At 43.3% G+C, this 15,514-nt stretch overlaps 1 protein-coding gene across 3 annotated transcripts; it reads right to left on the reverse strand.

Annotated features, from left to right (window-relative positions):
• Positions 1-503: 503 nt before the first annotated feature.
• LOC139250854 (Krueppel-like factor 10) lies at positions 504-14,786 on the reverse strand. Of its 3 annotated transcripts, XM_070873147.1 has the most exons (5): positions 14,689-14,721; positions 10,915-11,030; positions 6,525-6,764; positions 4,236-5,190; positions 504-2,756 (listed from the first exon to the last, which is right to left on the reverse strand). In XM_070873147.1, the coding sequence occupies exons 3-5, from the start codon at positions 6,756-6,758 to the stop codon at positions 2,506-2,508; spliced, it is 1,440 nt and encodes a 479-aa protein (XP_070729248.1). In that variant the 5' UTR covers positions 6,759-6,764; positions 10,915-11,030; positions 14,689-14,721; the 3' UTR covers positions 504-2,505. The 3 variants fall into 3 exon arrangements, with proteins under 3 accessions (XP_070729248.1, XP_070729241.1, XP_070729258.1); XM_070873140.1 differs by lacking the exon at positions 10,915-11,030 and having other exon boundaries at positions 14,689-14,786; XM_070873157.1 differs by lacking the exons at positions 10,915-11,030; positions 14,689-14,721 and adding an exon at positions 14,730-14,768.
• Between the last annotated feature and the right edge of the window lie 728 nt (positions 14,787-15,514).

The following is a 15,514-nucleotide window of genomic DNA, read 5'->3' on the forward strand; positions in this document are numbered from 1 at the left end:
TCCCCATTCCTTTAGAACGGTAAAAAACACCCTTTGACACACATCTTCTTCCTCATCTCCCCCTTCCATCTGCCTCCTTCACAATCAATAACTCCAACCCTGCTCGGCCCAAGAACTCCACTTGGTCTTGACTTCTCATGCGCAATGTCACAGGAGATCGACTAACTGTAACGAAAATGGGGAAAGGCGTATTTCCAAATGTTAGTTATATTAGCCGGATTGGTTCCAGAGTGATCCAAATGTGAGAAACTATGGAGAGTGCATACAAGAAACTTTGATTAATATACATTATCAGACACAAGAAATGGTGCTACAAAGAATAAAGCAGGAACCTTCTCATTGTGAATAAAAATATTTTTGAAACCGAAGTTAACTACCAGCATTGTCAGCTGCACGTGTATCTGCCAAGTACTCCACTGTATGTTGTAGATAGAAGTGACACTCCTACCAACCCTTTGTATTAACTAAAATAATCACTTATGTAAGTAGGTGACAAAACCACATTCTTAATGTGCAATAGAAAATTTATTGTCTTGAGTATTTAACAAATATGTAAACAAAGTTTATGAAAGAAACACTGTGCAAAATTCTTGTAGTCAAATCATAAAAAGGTGCACCATTAAGTGAATACTCTTAAAGCAAGCAACAATTAAGTGTGGCGCATTCTGACTCTTAATCCTGCTCGATAAAAAAGATGAGACAGTTAACGTAACAAACATGTCCTCGCGGAAGGGACATTCTATTCAAAATACTGCCACAGTAAACTAAGAGATAAGATATGGAACTAAACCCCGTAATGTGGAATACAGGAAAATGCCGATTCATACAGACGTCTACATGAGTTTGCAAACTGCCTATGACAAAGAAGGACGCATTGCTAATGGAGGAGACAATGTGCTGCACACCCAGAAGACAAGCAACACATTCTGTAACAAAGTAGGGTTTTAAACAACAGTTTGTAATGACAGTATGAAATAAATAAATGGCACCACAAATAGTTACAAAACTTTGAAATGTGATAAAGTTAAAGTGTAACACTAGTCATATCCCAGTATCTGAGGCAAAGTTCTACCTTTGCTCCAAGAGACAGGGGACTGCAAAATTCATGAAAAACCTAACTTACTATATTTGCAAATTGAGCAGTCCCATAAAAATGTAATCACAAAAATAACTTGTTTTACAGTATTCGGCCTCGTAAGTTTTATGCAAATATTGGCTGAGCAGTCTTTATGCCCTGTGGCCGTAGTTTCCCAAAGCAGAGACACGGGGGTAGAAAGGCGTCTCGGGTGTTATCTCAAAATGTTCAGCTCCTGAATGTCGGGTCGGGCGTGGAACAGCCGGCTGATGCCATCCTGCCCATGATGAATTTCTAAAGTGTCCCCAACGCCAGTGGCAAAGGTAACTGGATGATATCAGAGTGTTCATTCTTGCCGGTCTCTGCCTCTTTCTGCCAGAGTCCTGGATGCTCCACAGCGGTTCCCCCGTCACTTTCTCCGGCGGCCAACCCGAATTGTGACCAGCAATGTGCGTGCGATGCTGATACTGTGCTTGTCCCCTCTGACTGCAGAGAGTTACTATGCTGATGCAGTAACCGGCTGCTCCTACTGTCCACTGCTGTGCTCTGCTCACTGACATCTCAAACAAGCCTGGTGCCTGGCGAGCTGACCAGCAGCTCACTGCCTCCGCAGTCAAGCACGTGGGAAGAGATAGGGAACAGCTGTTTCCCATTCTCCCAGCTAAAGGGCAGTGAGCACCCCAGGCAACCAAATTTTTATTTTGTCGGTTTAGTGCCCCTTTAATAAGGGGGCACGTATTAATGTTCTACTAAAAATAGTTGTAGAGCTGTAAATTTAATGCTTCATTGTTAATTTGTGGTTTTTGGTGCCCTTATTTAAAAAAAGGGGCACTTGATTGAAAGTTACTTTAAAATAGTTGTGGAGCTGTTGTGGGAGTGGCTTGGCCACTTGGAGAGCTGTGGGCCTGTTGGAGGGAGCTGCTGCAGCTGTCTGCCTGCCTGCAACCACAGAGACAGTGAGTCTCCAGGAGAGGAGGAAGAGAAGCTGTTTTCACAACTACAGAGCTGCTTGGAGAGAAGGGAGGAGAGCAAGAGCTGCCAAAGTTGGAGAGAGGGGAAAAAGAACAAAGGGCAGTGAGCAGAGAACCCTTCCCATACTCACATACTTCCCAACACACAGCTATGCTTTCACGCATGCCGGAACGCATGACTGAAACATGTACAGTTTATTTTTGTGCAGCAAGTCCCAGGTTCCTGACTGCAAAACATATTGTCCATGCAAATTTCTTGTATTACAGTAATCTCTCAGTTCAGCATGCTCTGCTCACATTTATGCACGAACATTTACAAGATACACATATAATATATAAAAACTTTTCTTGTATCCCCTCAACAGTTCCATCATTCAACATCCAGCAGAACTGAACACCGTTCCCATTAAAGTGTTTGCAGCACGTTTGGTGGGAATGGGACGGCTGAGGCGGCATGGATTAGGGAGCAGTCACTGGAGGGACGATGTCATTCAGCTTGCTCACTTCCATCTGCCAGCTTGCAACCTTCTTCGCAGACAGGTGTCGGCGAGCATGCTTGGTCAGGTGATCGCTCCGCATGAACCGCCGCTCGCACATCGGGCATGCAAACTTCTTTTCGCCCGTGTGGGTCCTGCGATGCCGGGATAGCTCATCGGAACGTGCAAACTTCCTATCACAAGCTTCCCAATTGCAGCTGAAGGGTTTCTCACCTGTAATGGGACACACGGCAATAAATTCATCATTACATTTTTGAAAAGAAACACAAATTGTACACGATTCATGTTAGTCAATTGAAAATATATTTAAAAGTACATCCAAGATACTTGGCTCCATTCTAAGAACATAAGTATTAGGAGCAGGTGTAGGCCATTTGGCCCCTTGAGCCTGCTCCACCATTCAATAATATCATGGTTGATCTTCTACTTCAACTCCACTTGCCTACACTGTCCCCCATCCCTTGATTCCCTTAATATTCAAAAATCTATCGATCTCTGTTTTGAATATACTCAACGACTTAGCCTCCACCTCCCTCTGGGGTAGAGAATTCCAAACATTCACCACCCTCTGAGTGAAGAAATTTCTCCTCATCTCAGTCCTAAATGGCCAACCCCTTATCCTGAGACTATGACCCCTGGTTCTATCCTCCCTGTATCTACCCTGTCAAGCCCTATAAGAATTTTGTATGTTTCAATGAGATCACCTCTCATTCTTCTAAACTCAAAATATGTCCATTTCCCCCGTAAAAATATAACTTTTAATCAGAATGTGTATTATCTTATTTAAATCTAGTTTTGGCAATCTATAATTATCATCTTTCTCAGGATTACAGGAAGAATTAGTTGGTTTAAAAAAATGTCATGTCACGTTCTTTGTTCCTACTAAAAAGCTAATTGAGTACACAGTGTATCTAGCAGGCCAAGGCTTGAAAAAAGTGCAAAGGGACACCGCCCCCCTCCCCACCCAACAGAGAAGGCATGAAGCAGACGCATGCATGGTGCTTCCCTAGTGCAATGCAGAGCAAATCAATAACAACAACTTGTATTTATATAGCATCTTTAACATAGTGAAATGTCCCAAGGCGCTTCACAGGAGTATCATGCGGTACAAATGACACCGAGCCACATAAGTAGAAATTAGGGCAGGTGACCAAAAGCTTGGTCAGAGGTAGGTTTTAAGGAGGGATGCTCAGGAAGGCAGAATTAGAGGAGCACAGACATCACAGGGGATTGTGTGGCTGAAGGAGGTAACAGAAATAGGGAAGGGCGAGGCCATGGAGGGATTTGTAAACAAGGATGAGAATTTTGAAATCGAGGCGTTGCTTAACCTGAAGCCAATGTAGGTCAGCAAGCACAGGGGTGATGGGTGAGCGGGACTTGGTGCGAGTTAGGACACGGACAGTCGAGTTTTGGATCACCTCTAGTTTACGTAGGGTAGAATGTGGGAGGCCAGCCAGGTATGCATTAAAATAGTCAAGTCTAGAGGTAACAAAGGCATGGATGAGGGCTTCAGTGGTGGATGAGCTGAGGCAGGGGTGACAGTTAGCTGCATGCCCTTATGCAACTCCCAGTGCCCAAACTGGTATTAGCAGAACCTAGGAAACATCTCACTCGGCCACCCTCAATTTAGCCTTCAGGGGGAAAAAAACTTGATGGAAAACTATGAGAAACCCAAAAGGGCAAATACTGTACCTGTGTGAGTCCTCATGTGGGCTTTCAGATGAGAACTTTTGAAGTAAGTTTTCCCACAGCCTGGGTGATCACAGACGTGACTGCGGTGTCGAGATACATCAACCTGGGCAACAATTTTCTGAACAGGTGGCAGAAAGCCTGGGGCAGGAGCAATAGGAGAAAGTCTGGTGCCATTTAGGCTTGTGACCAGCGGTCTTGTATGCTTGACTGTGGGCTGTGGCACAACAAACATCAAGGCACCTTTTGAAACTGGAGTTCCCATGAATACAACAGGTGGGCTCACGGTGGGCTGCTTCCCAGAAGGAGTGTTGGGGATTACAGCAGTCATGACAGGGCTGCTCGTAGTGACTGGTAGCACTTGGCAGATGATGGGCATTAGTGGCACACCAGAAGAGACTGGAGACGACACCAACATTGAAGCTTGCCGATGCCGAGTGATGACAGGAGGCTGGGAACTTGAAATAAGAACTTGTCCCAAGAATGACATGGAATTCACAGTTGGTGCTAAATATGCCATTGGTCCTTTATTGCCTTCATTTACTGGTTTGATTGAAGAAATTAGTTCATGTGATACACAGTTTTTCATTTTAGTGCCATTACTTTCTAACATTTTCTCTTCAGTTTCACCTGCTGGGTTTGTCATGTGTATTGATTTCTGATCAGCAGAGGCCTGGGGCGTCCTAACTGGGCAAGAGCCATTTGTACATGATAACACGTCTGCAGTGTGACGAATCACACTTGTGGCTTGTGATCGTTGTCTTGTAGCTACCTCTGCTGGTTTTGCACTCTGGATGAATTTTACATCTGTGGACACTGGAAATGATGCTTCAACGACCCTGCTAGGTCTGGATAAAGGAGGCTCCACTTTAGTTAATACAGTGGAAGGGACCGGCATTATAGGATGAACCATTTGAGATGCCTCAAAGTTAGGAGGACTATACGGTGGGGTTAGACACTGGAAACAGAAAAAGAAAGAGTTAGAATCTACTTATGCCCTCAAACACATTGTACATCTTATCATTCATAGAAGTTTTTCATTTAAAAAAAAGAGCAAGAGATTTCAGTGCAGTACTGAAGGAGTTCTGCATTGTCAGTATTACCATCTTTCAGATGCGATATTAAACCGACGCACCGTCTATCTGCTCTGATAAAAGATCCATGCTACTATTCAAGGAAGAGCAATGGACTTGTCCTGGTGTCCTGCCCAATACGTTTCCCTCAACCAACATCACAAACAAATATTAACTGGTTATTCATCTCATTGCTATTTGTAAGACAATATTTCTGTGTTTCCCTACACTGCAACATTGACTGTACCTTTGAGCAATTCATTGGCTGTGAAGCACTTTGGAACTTACTGAAGATGTAAAAGGTGCTTTAAGAATGCAAATCTATCTTACTTTGTTTGCTATAACCCTGCAGAATCTTGCCTTTTCTCTCCTTTTCCTCTTCTGAGCTTGCTGACTGATGCTGGGGTCCGAAGCAAGCAGCCTTCTGATACCTCAGCCAGTGACCAATCCTAACGTATGAGCCAAAATGGTTCTACTTAACCATGTGGACATCACGGGCAAGCCTGATCCTGAGGTACCCACTTGCAGCAGAGCTCAATGCATTTTTAAAAAAATGGGCCAGCATTTATTGCCCATCCCTAATTGTCCTTGAGAAGGTAGAGGTGAGCCACCTTTACAGTCCATGTGGTGAAGGTACTTCTATAGTGCTGTACACTTTTTGGTACATCAGAGTGGCTTGCAAGGCCATTTCAGAGGGTAGTTGTGGGTCTGGAGTCACATACAGGCCAGACTGGGTAAGGAGGGCAGATTTCCTTCCCTAAAGGACATTAGTAAACCAATGAGGTTTTTACGACATGGTCACTATTACTGATACTAGCTTTAAATTTGCAGATTTATTTAATTAACCGAATTTAAATTCCCCAGCTGCCGTGGTCGGATTTGAACTCATATCCAACACTGGATTTTTAGTCCAGGCCTCTGGATTACTAGTTCAGTAACATAACCACTATGCCACAGTACCCCATATTGGTTGATTTCCCATTACCCTCGCATTGGGACAAGGAGGTCAATTTTATCACCACTCTATGCCAGTCCTGGCCGAGATCAGTTAAAACGCTGGGGATCAAACCGAGATCCTCTCTGGTTTGATGGCTCAGTACATCATGTACTGCAATTACCCAGTGAGCCACTGAAGAAGCCCATTCTTCAGTGCCTTTAGCTATAAATTGGATACATTGTTTAATCCTTAACAGTATAAACACCATTGATAGACACTTACAAACAGAGGCAATGTGTGGAAATCTTTAGAACTGGGCAGCAAACTATCTTCAGATTCCTCAGATACATCAGATGCTGGTGTCAGTGGTCTCAGCTCCATGTAACTTTTGGTGTCTGATTTCCAGCTGCAGCTCATTGACATGAGTGCTTCCACCGCCTCAATGTCACCTTGTTCTGTCCCGCTGCTCCAGGAGCATTCATTGTCCCAGCACATTTTGAAGTCTGTCTCCATCATTTCCTCCTATTGAGAGAAAAACACAGAAACACTGGTTAGTTGTGGATGCAGATTAGTAGATCAGACGACTTCCTTCCTCCCCCCAGAGTAATGTTTTACTCCAGTAATGCAAATAAATCACACAATTAATGTCAAGATTTTGCTGACACGTCAAGTGTTAATGCAGTACTAACCTTAGTTAGTCTCCCTCCTTCACCCCGTCAGAACATCTTAATCACTGCAGCTTTTCTCTCAGTCTAGCCCTCCAGCTCTCAACACACTTCCTGCTTCCTGCTGCCTCCACCCTGTCCCACCCAATTACCATTCCTTGTCCCAATGCTCACTGAAATTTGAATAGCTCCCTTTGCAAAGGCGTTGTTCTTCTCCTCTACAAAACATTCATAACCGTTGCCTTTGCTACTTCTCTCTTTACCTTTAAAATCCTCTTCAAGAATTATTTATTCAACCATGCTTTTGGCCATCTCTTAACTTCTACTATTGCTTAGTGTCTATTTCTCCTCTGTTGTTGTCTAAATGTTGCTGTATTTATATGACCATGCTATAGGAAATGTAGCATTTGTCAATTAATTTTATTAATACATCATGTTCTTCTTGTGTGATACTCTTAGTTCAAATTGCTTCCAACACTATCAGGAGCAGTATCAAAGCTCTAACCACTAATACTTCACCCTGAAGATAATCTCCAGATACAACCCAGGTATTTTACAATTCCACTGTTGTGTATTTTTCATAACTTAAGTGGCATGATCAACATAGAAAATGTTTGCACTATTACATATAACCAAACTCCAAGTAGCCATACTTATTTTATAAGATAAAATGATTTGCTCTTCCATGGCTTCCAGGTGAGGCGGCCTTAGGTAGCGAGAAATAACTGGATCGAGGCATGCAAATGTTATCCAGCCCCCATTTTAAGATCACACACTGTAATGTTTAAATCATACTTTGATTATACATTATTTATAGTTAAGTAGCAAAGCTTATGGCAACTTGGTAAGCATAGCAGTTTCTCTGCAGTTTTGTGCAGCGTCACCACCAGGGGAAGGATATAATTACAGGGTGACAAGGTTTATATAGGCAGTTTGGATTCTAAATGTGGACATAGGAATTCAGAATGGTAAAAAGTTGACACAAAAATGTGACAAGTAGTAACAATAGGAAATGCATGCAGATGCGAGATTTTAAAATATATTATTGACATGTTACAAAACATTGGTAAAAAAGTGCCCGACTTCCAGGATAAGCAACTGAATGTTGTATTTGTTCTAATTATAAATTAAAATGAATTGCGGAGTACAAACCAATACATCTGCTGACATACAAGTTACTTAAAGCTCCACTGTCCTATTTTAATTCAAATTCAAATACATAATCTTAAAAATGAACTATTTTGCTAGAAATAGATCAATGAGTTAATTTTGAAGTTGATACACGCCGCAGCAAAGCTAAATGCACAACTTTAAAATAGAACTCAAGTCACCCATGGTTCTGTCTCTACATTTCAATGATGGGATTGCCATCCCTTTTCTAAAGTTAGAAACCTCCCTATCAGTTGGAAGCCAGTGAGCAGAGCTCAGTGCATAAATTATGGTGTGCCAAAACAGAGCTCGACTATCCCAAATTCACAAACCACAGCTCTTAGAAATGCCCCCGTCAGTGCACCACTTGGCTCTGTACAACTGCCACACTTCTGGGGTGGCTCCCTCCTTGCTTGCACATGGAGGAAAAATAGGTCCAGCTCTTGAATGATGTTTTTGTGTTTCTGACCTATGAGATTGTTCTTATGGCATTATTTTTGTTAAAAAAAGGCAAGATCTCTGTGGCAGGAAGTCACTGGTTTAATTTTTTGGAGGCACATGCAGGAGGCAAGTCCAATCCAAAAAATAACCAATAGTCTGATGTTGGTAAAATCCCTTGAATCTTAAGCTTGGAGAGAGGATACGTTTTAAAATAAATACACATGCTTGAACAAAATCCTTTTGTATTTATGATTATGTCTCGTTGTTCCCCTTTTCCTCTCTATCTCTTCCCTATTCACCCCACAGCAATAACATCCAAGAACATGCTGATCTGCTCTCAGGCCTCTACCAATTAAGATCCATGATGAGAGCAGTTTAATAATGACAATCAAATCCCTTCCGCCCCTGCCGGCCAACCTGCAATCTATGGGGAGACACCCAGCTGTCATTATGCCACAATCACACAATTGAGATAAGAAAGCGCAGTAAGGTTGAAAGGTGGGAGGGAACCCGCAACTTGTGCAACTACAAGTGTGGTCAGATCTTCATGTTACTGGGATATTAACCAACAGTTCACAAATATTTAGCTGCATAAGCAGGAGAGGGAAGTACTATCGGGACAGTTACACTTGGCCCCAAAATTAAGCAAAGAAAAAATTCAAATGAAAAAGTTTGTCGTCTGAAATTTTTCAAACCAGAAACATTCAGCTGCTTATGCTGGAAGCATGCACATTAGCAATAATTCTTACAGCAACTACACAAATTAGATGAAAGAATATATGGTATGCTTATTCAGTTTTCATTCTGAACCCTTCAAAAAGCTTGTTTATTTTTATTTTATTACAAAGATACAGTTGTCTGATGCTACTCAATGTTGTCCTGTAACCCAACCTGAATTCTATACAGGTGCCAAAACCATGTTTAGTTAACCACATATTACCTTGCTTTTTAACAACTACTTGCATTTCTCTCACAATATTAACATAGAAAACACCCCAACATGCTTTACATAGGGTGGTGGAAGAAGAAAAAATAAATGGGAATAAATAAGGAGAATGCATGTTGTGCCGTGGAGGACCGAAGAACACGAGAGGATATAATGCTGTGGAAGGTTGCAGAGATAGGGTGGGGCAAGGGAGCTGAAAACGAGAAGAAGGATTTTTAATTTACTATGTTGGAAAACTGGGAGCCAACGTAGATTGAGGGCAGGACAGACGTAGTACAAGACAGGATAAGGGCAGCTGAGTTTTTGATCAGTTGGGAGTTTATGGGCCAGCAAGGAGCATATTTGGGAAAATAAGTCTAGAGATTAACAAAAGCATAGATATGGGTTTCAGCAGGTATCTAAGTGATGAATATAATGGGGCAGAAATCGCAGCCTCCCGGACCTGTACAAAGTGTCTACGGACCTGGGAAGGCATCGGAAAAGCCCGTTTTCAGCACGAAATGCATGTGCGCTGAAAACCGGCTTTTCCGATCCGTCAAGTTTCTGGCTTGACAGATCATCCGCAGATTGGGAGCGAGGACATTTGCAAGGGCAAGATTGCGGGATTTATGCTTATCTTGCCCAGCAAATGTCCTCTAAACTCTTGCGCCTGATGAAAGCAGGCGCATAGCCTACTTTTACAGAAACAAGAGTTCTAAAATACACAAAAACATTTTAAAATAAAGTTATAAAAACACATTTTATTGTTAAAAACCCTACCCACTACAGTAAGTTTATTTTAAAGCATAATTTAAAAAAACTTTTTAAAAAATCGGGAATATATATATTTTTTTTAAATACATAAATAACTAATTTAAATAAATAAAAACATGTGCATTTTTTCTATCTTTTATTAATTTTTTGGGGTGTTTCTCATTCATAGTAATAGGAGTTTCAGACTTATGAAACTCCTATTACTATGAATGAGAATATACTGCACCTGATTGGCTGCCCAGAGCTATGTGACTCCAGATCCAGGCCCGCACACATCCCGACGTGCACACGCTGCAACACGCAGTCAGGAGAGGCCTCCGGACTGGGATCTCGCGTGGGCACTGCAACTTCAGGTAGGTGGGCATCTTTTTTCTAAAATCTAGTCAAATGCCCGCGGGAAGGAGAAACCAGGATTTCTGGGCCATCAAGTCGCATTTGAAGTTCAGCTCTAGGTTGAACATGATATCAAGGTTTTCCATGCTCTGTCTGAGCCTGAGTGAAAGGCCGGGGAGGGAGATTGAGTCAATGACAATGGAGCCGAGTTTGTGACAGGGGCTAAAAACAATGACTTCAGTCTTCCCTATATCTAGCTGCAGGAAACTGTGACTCATACATGAGCTAATATCAGACAGGCATGCTGACAGCACAGAGGTGGTGAGAGGGTTGAGATAAGTGACAGAGAGGTAGAGTGTCATCGGGATATATATAAAAACTGTACCTGTATCTGTGGATGAGGTCAGTGGGGCAGCACAGAGATGAAGGAAGAAAGGGCCAAGGATGGATACTCGGGGGACTCCAGCGGTGATAGTGCAGGGGTGAGTACAGAAGCCATTGCTAGAAATAGAGTGTCTGCATTCAGATAGGCAGTAAAGAAAGAAAGACTTGGATTTATATAGCACCTTTCACGACCACCAGACATCTCAAAACGCTTTACAGCCAATGAAGTACATAAGAACATAAGAAATAGGAGCAGGAGTAGGTCATACGGCCCCTCGAGCCTGCTCCGCCATTCAATACGATCATGGCTGATCTGATCATGGACTCAGGTCCACTTCCCTACCCGCTCCTCATAACCTCTTATCGGTTAAGAAACTGTCTATCTATTTATTCAATGACCCTGCTTCCACAGCTCTCTGAGGCAGCGAATTCCACAGATTTACAGCCCTCTGAGAGAAGAAATTCCTCCTCATCTCAGTTTTAAATGGGAGGCCCCTTATTCTAAGATTATGCCCCCTAGTTCTAGTCTCCCCCATCACTGGAAACATCCTCTCGGCATCCACCTTGTCAAGCCCCCTCATAATCCTATACGTTTCGATAAGATCACCTCTCATTCTTCTGAATTCCAATGAGTAGACGCCCAACCTACTCAACCTTTCCTCATAAGTCAACCCCCTCATCCCCGAATCAACCTAGTGAACCTTCTCTGAACTGCCTCCAAAGCAAGTATATCCTTTCTTAAATATGGAAACCAAAACTGTACACAGTATTCCAGGTGTGACTTCTTTTAAACTCCATCCCCTTTGCGATAAAGGCCAAGATTCCATTGGCCTTCCTGATCACTTGCTGTACCTGCATACTATCCTTTTATGTTTCATGCACCAGGTCCCGCTGTACTGCAGCACTTTGCCATTTTTCTCCGTTTAAATAATAACTTGCTCTTTGATTTCTTTATTGCCAAAGTGCATAACCTCACACTTTCCAACATTATACTCCATCTGCCAAATTTTTACCCACTCACTTAGCCTGTCTATGTCCTTTTGCAAGTTTTTTGTGTCCTCCTCACACATTGCTTTTCCTCCCATCTTTGTATCGTCAACAAACTTGGCTATGTTACACTCGGTCCCTTCTTCCAAGTCGTTAATATAGATTGTAAATAGCTGGGGTCCCAGCAATGATCCCTGCAGCACCCCACTAGATACTGATTGCCAACCCAAGAAGGAACCATTTATCCCGACTCTCTATTTTCTGTTAGTTAGCCAATCCTCTATCCATGCTAGAGATGCTGGAGAAATATCACCAACGATGTCTCTGCAAGATCCCACAAATCCCCTGCAAGGACAGGCGCACCAACATCAGCGTCCTCATCCAGGCTAACATCCCCAGCATTCAAGCACTGACCACACTTGATCAGCTCCGCTGGGCAGGCCACATAGTTCGCATGCCAGACACGAGACTCCCAAATCAAGTGCTCTATTCAGAGCTTCTTCACAGCAAACGAGCCAAAGGTGGGCAGCGGAAATGCTACAAGGACACCCTCAAAGCCTCCCTGATAAAGTGCGACATCCTCACTGGCACCTGGGAGTCCCTGGCCCAAGACCGCCCTAAGTGGAGGAAGTGCATCCAAGAGGGCGCTGAGCACCTCGAGTCTCAATGCTGAGAGCATGCAGAAATCAAGCGCAGGCAGCGGAAAGAGCGTGTGGCAAACCAGCTCCACCCACCCCTTCCCTCACCGACTATCCCACCTGTGACAGAGTCTGTGGTTCTCGAATTTGACTGTTCAGCCACCAAAGAACTCCCTTCAGGAGTGAAAGCAAGTCTTCCTCGATTCCAAAGGACTGCCTCTGATGATGATGCTAATATATTACCCCCAACCCAGTGAACTTTTATTTTGTGCAGTAACCTTTTATGTGGCATCTTGTCAAATGCCTTCTGGAAGTCCAAATACACCACATCCACTGGTTCCCCTTTATCCACCCTGTTCGTTACATCCTCAAAGAATTCCAGCAAATTTGTTAAACATGACTTCCCCTTCATAAATCCATGCTGACTCTGCCTGACTGAATATTTTTTTCCAAATAGTTTTTGGAGTGTAGTCACTATTGTATTTTGGGAAACGCAGCAGCCAATTTGCACACAGCAAGCTGCCACAAACAGCGACGTGATAATGACCAGATAATTTTTTTTTGTTATGTTGATTGAGGGATAAATATTGACCAGGACACCGATAATAACTCCCCTGCTCTTCTTCAAAATAGTGCCATGGGATCGTTTGCATCCACTTGAGAGAGCAGACGGGACCTCGGTTTAAAGTCTCATCCGAAAGACTGCGCCTCCGACAGTGCAGCACTCCCTCAGTACTGCACTGGACTGTTAGCCGAGATTTTTTGTGCTCAAGTCCCTAGTAGTACCATGCAGTAGCAGTTCCATGGAGCGTGGCCAACTGTGTAGAGGTCAATGAAAGCAGGGAGGGATAACCCACTATGGCCACAGTGACAGAGGATAATAATAATGGTCATTAAATATTTATTGCTAAATATGTAAAGTTTAAAAGCATCAAATTCCCTCTCCTATATCAAATAACATATTGATGGGTGCTTTAATTTTTTTGCCTTTATACTTAGTGTCTTGCAATCCAAAATTCATGTACCTTTCCAACACACTTACAAAATAACTGGTCCAGAAGCTGTCACACTCACACTTGGCTGATCATTGCCTGCTTCACATTACAAGCATCTATTTCTGTTCTACTTTCACAGGCTACTGGGAGTCCTTAAATAAGCATTATTTACAGTGTCTCCACATAAAGTCAGGGTGATTTTGCTTTTAGTTCAGGCCTAAGACACTAACATAGATCTGAGATATATTTAGGTTCCTAGATATATAAAAAATGCAGATGTCAGTGCCAAGGAAGACGGTCCAATGTATGCACTCATTAACCCAGCTTCTGCTCTGCCTCGGTCGGCTCAGCCCAGCCCACAGCCTTGGACTGTTGCAGCACAAGCGGGAGCGGCACGATTGGTGCAGGCTCTCCCCATGTGAACACTGCATGCTGAGCCGCCGCACGAACTTGAACCAGTCACCGCAGCAACCTTTCACCCACTTCCAAACAAGCTTCAACACACAGCCTCCTTCCCTCACTCCCCTCCCCCCGACACACACATTCAACGGCAGCAGCCTCACTCCGCACCCGTGCAAAGGGTTCGCTGAGAAAACCCGGGATAGGAAGGTGTAAAATACAACACAACTAAACTTCCATCTATCGACTTGCAGTGCAATGGTGTTCAAACCTGGCACGGCACTGGCTAGCATTACACCCCCCCAAAACAATCCACAGTTTGTCACCATTGAGATTGGGTGGGGGAGAATGAAGGATTAAATCACACAGTAATATATAACCAACAAAAGGGATACTTCCGTTCACAGAGGAGTAAAGAAACAATTACTGACAACCAGTTCCCTTCGAATGAAATATTCACATTGATTCACTAAATGCATGCAGAATATAAAAGATTTTGCAGAGCGAGTAACACAATATGATGGAATTAATAGCATTTATTTAAATTAATATTGTTCATTCGCGGGGGGAAGAAAATGTAAAGATTTTAATAAGAAATATAGGCGTTTCTTTAAAAAGTACAGAATGATGTATTAACCTCAATTCACGTACAATCGCAAAATGGATCAATTGAATGGGATTAAGAGGGGGGAGAAGAGACGCTTTATTTTGCACACTGCTCACAAAACGAAATGTAATAAAAACACGGATACTCACGCAGGCTGGCTTGCAGCAATGGATTAGGTGCAGATACTCACACAAAGAAAGCGCCGCTCCGCTACACTGTAGCCACTTTGCAGCTGTTGACATCAGCTCAGAAGCCCCGCCCCAGCTCCATTCAGGTGGAGCGCGCGCGGGGGCGGGGCCCGGGGCTGCCGAGTGCCGACCAATCAGACGCAAAGGTGTGTTGGGCCGGCGGCGAATGGGAGGGCGCGAGCTGCGTGATCAGCGGCTGGTGGCAGGCGTGATTGGCTACTGGAGGCAGCGTGGCGCGCAGAGCCCGGGCTAATGTTGGGAGTGTGTGTGACTCCAGCGCTGATGGTAAAATCTGCCCCCCATTCCTGACTCACATACTTACCGCACTTGGCGTGACTCAGCAGTCACGATGCACCCTTCAAACAAACACCATTAAAAAAAATTGCACACAGTGATGAAGTCCGATTAAAAGTTCCAAGTGCAACGAAACCCTATCAGGACTTTTTTGGTCTGTTTTGTTCTTGCATTTCTGTATGTGATGTGAAATGTTCCATTTGATTCAGGAGAGTGAGTTGAGAAAATGTGAGGACTGCTGACAAAGGTTAATGCAAAAAAAAACCAGCATATACCAAGTGAGTAAGTTGCCTCGTTGGTGGAGGGGAATGCTGGTCAGGGAGGGCACTTCAAGTCTCATTTGGGCAAACAAACATCACTAACTGGTAACCATGGTTAGTATAGTGTTTGATTTAATTTGGAATCCAACAATCACGAGTATATTATAGGAGTAGGTGCGTAAAATAAATACAAATCGGGAAGGGGTTAGGTTTGCAAAACTAACCAAATCTTG

This window comes from Pristiophorus japonicus, chromosome 1, assembly GCF_044704955.1.
Source record: "Pristiophorus japonicus isolate sPriJap1 chromosome 1, sPriJap1.hap1, whole genome shotgun sequence".
Lineage (NCBI taxonomy): Eukaryota > Metazoa > Chordata > Chondrichthyes > Pristiophoridae > Pristiophorus > Pristiophorus japonicus.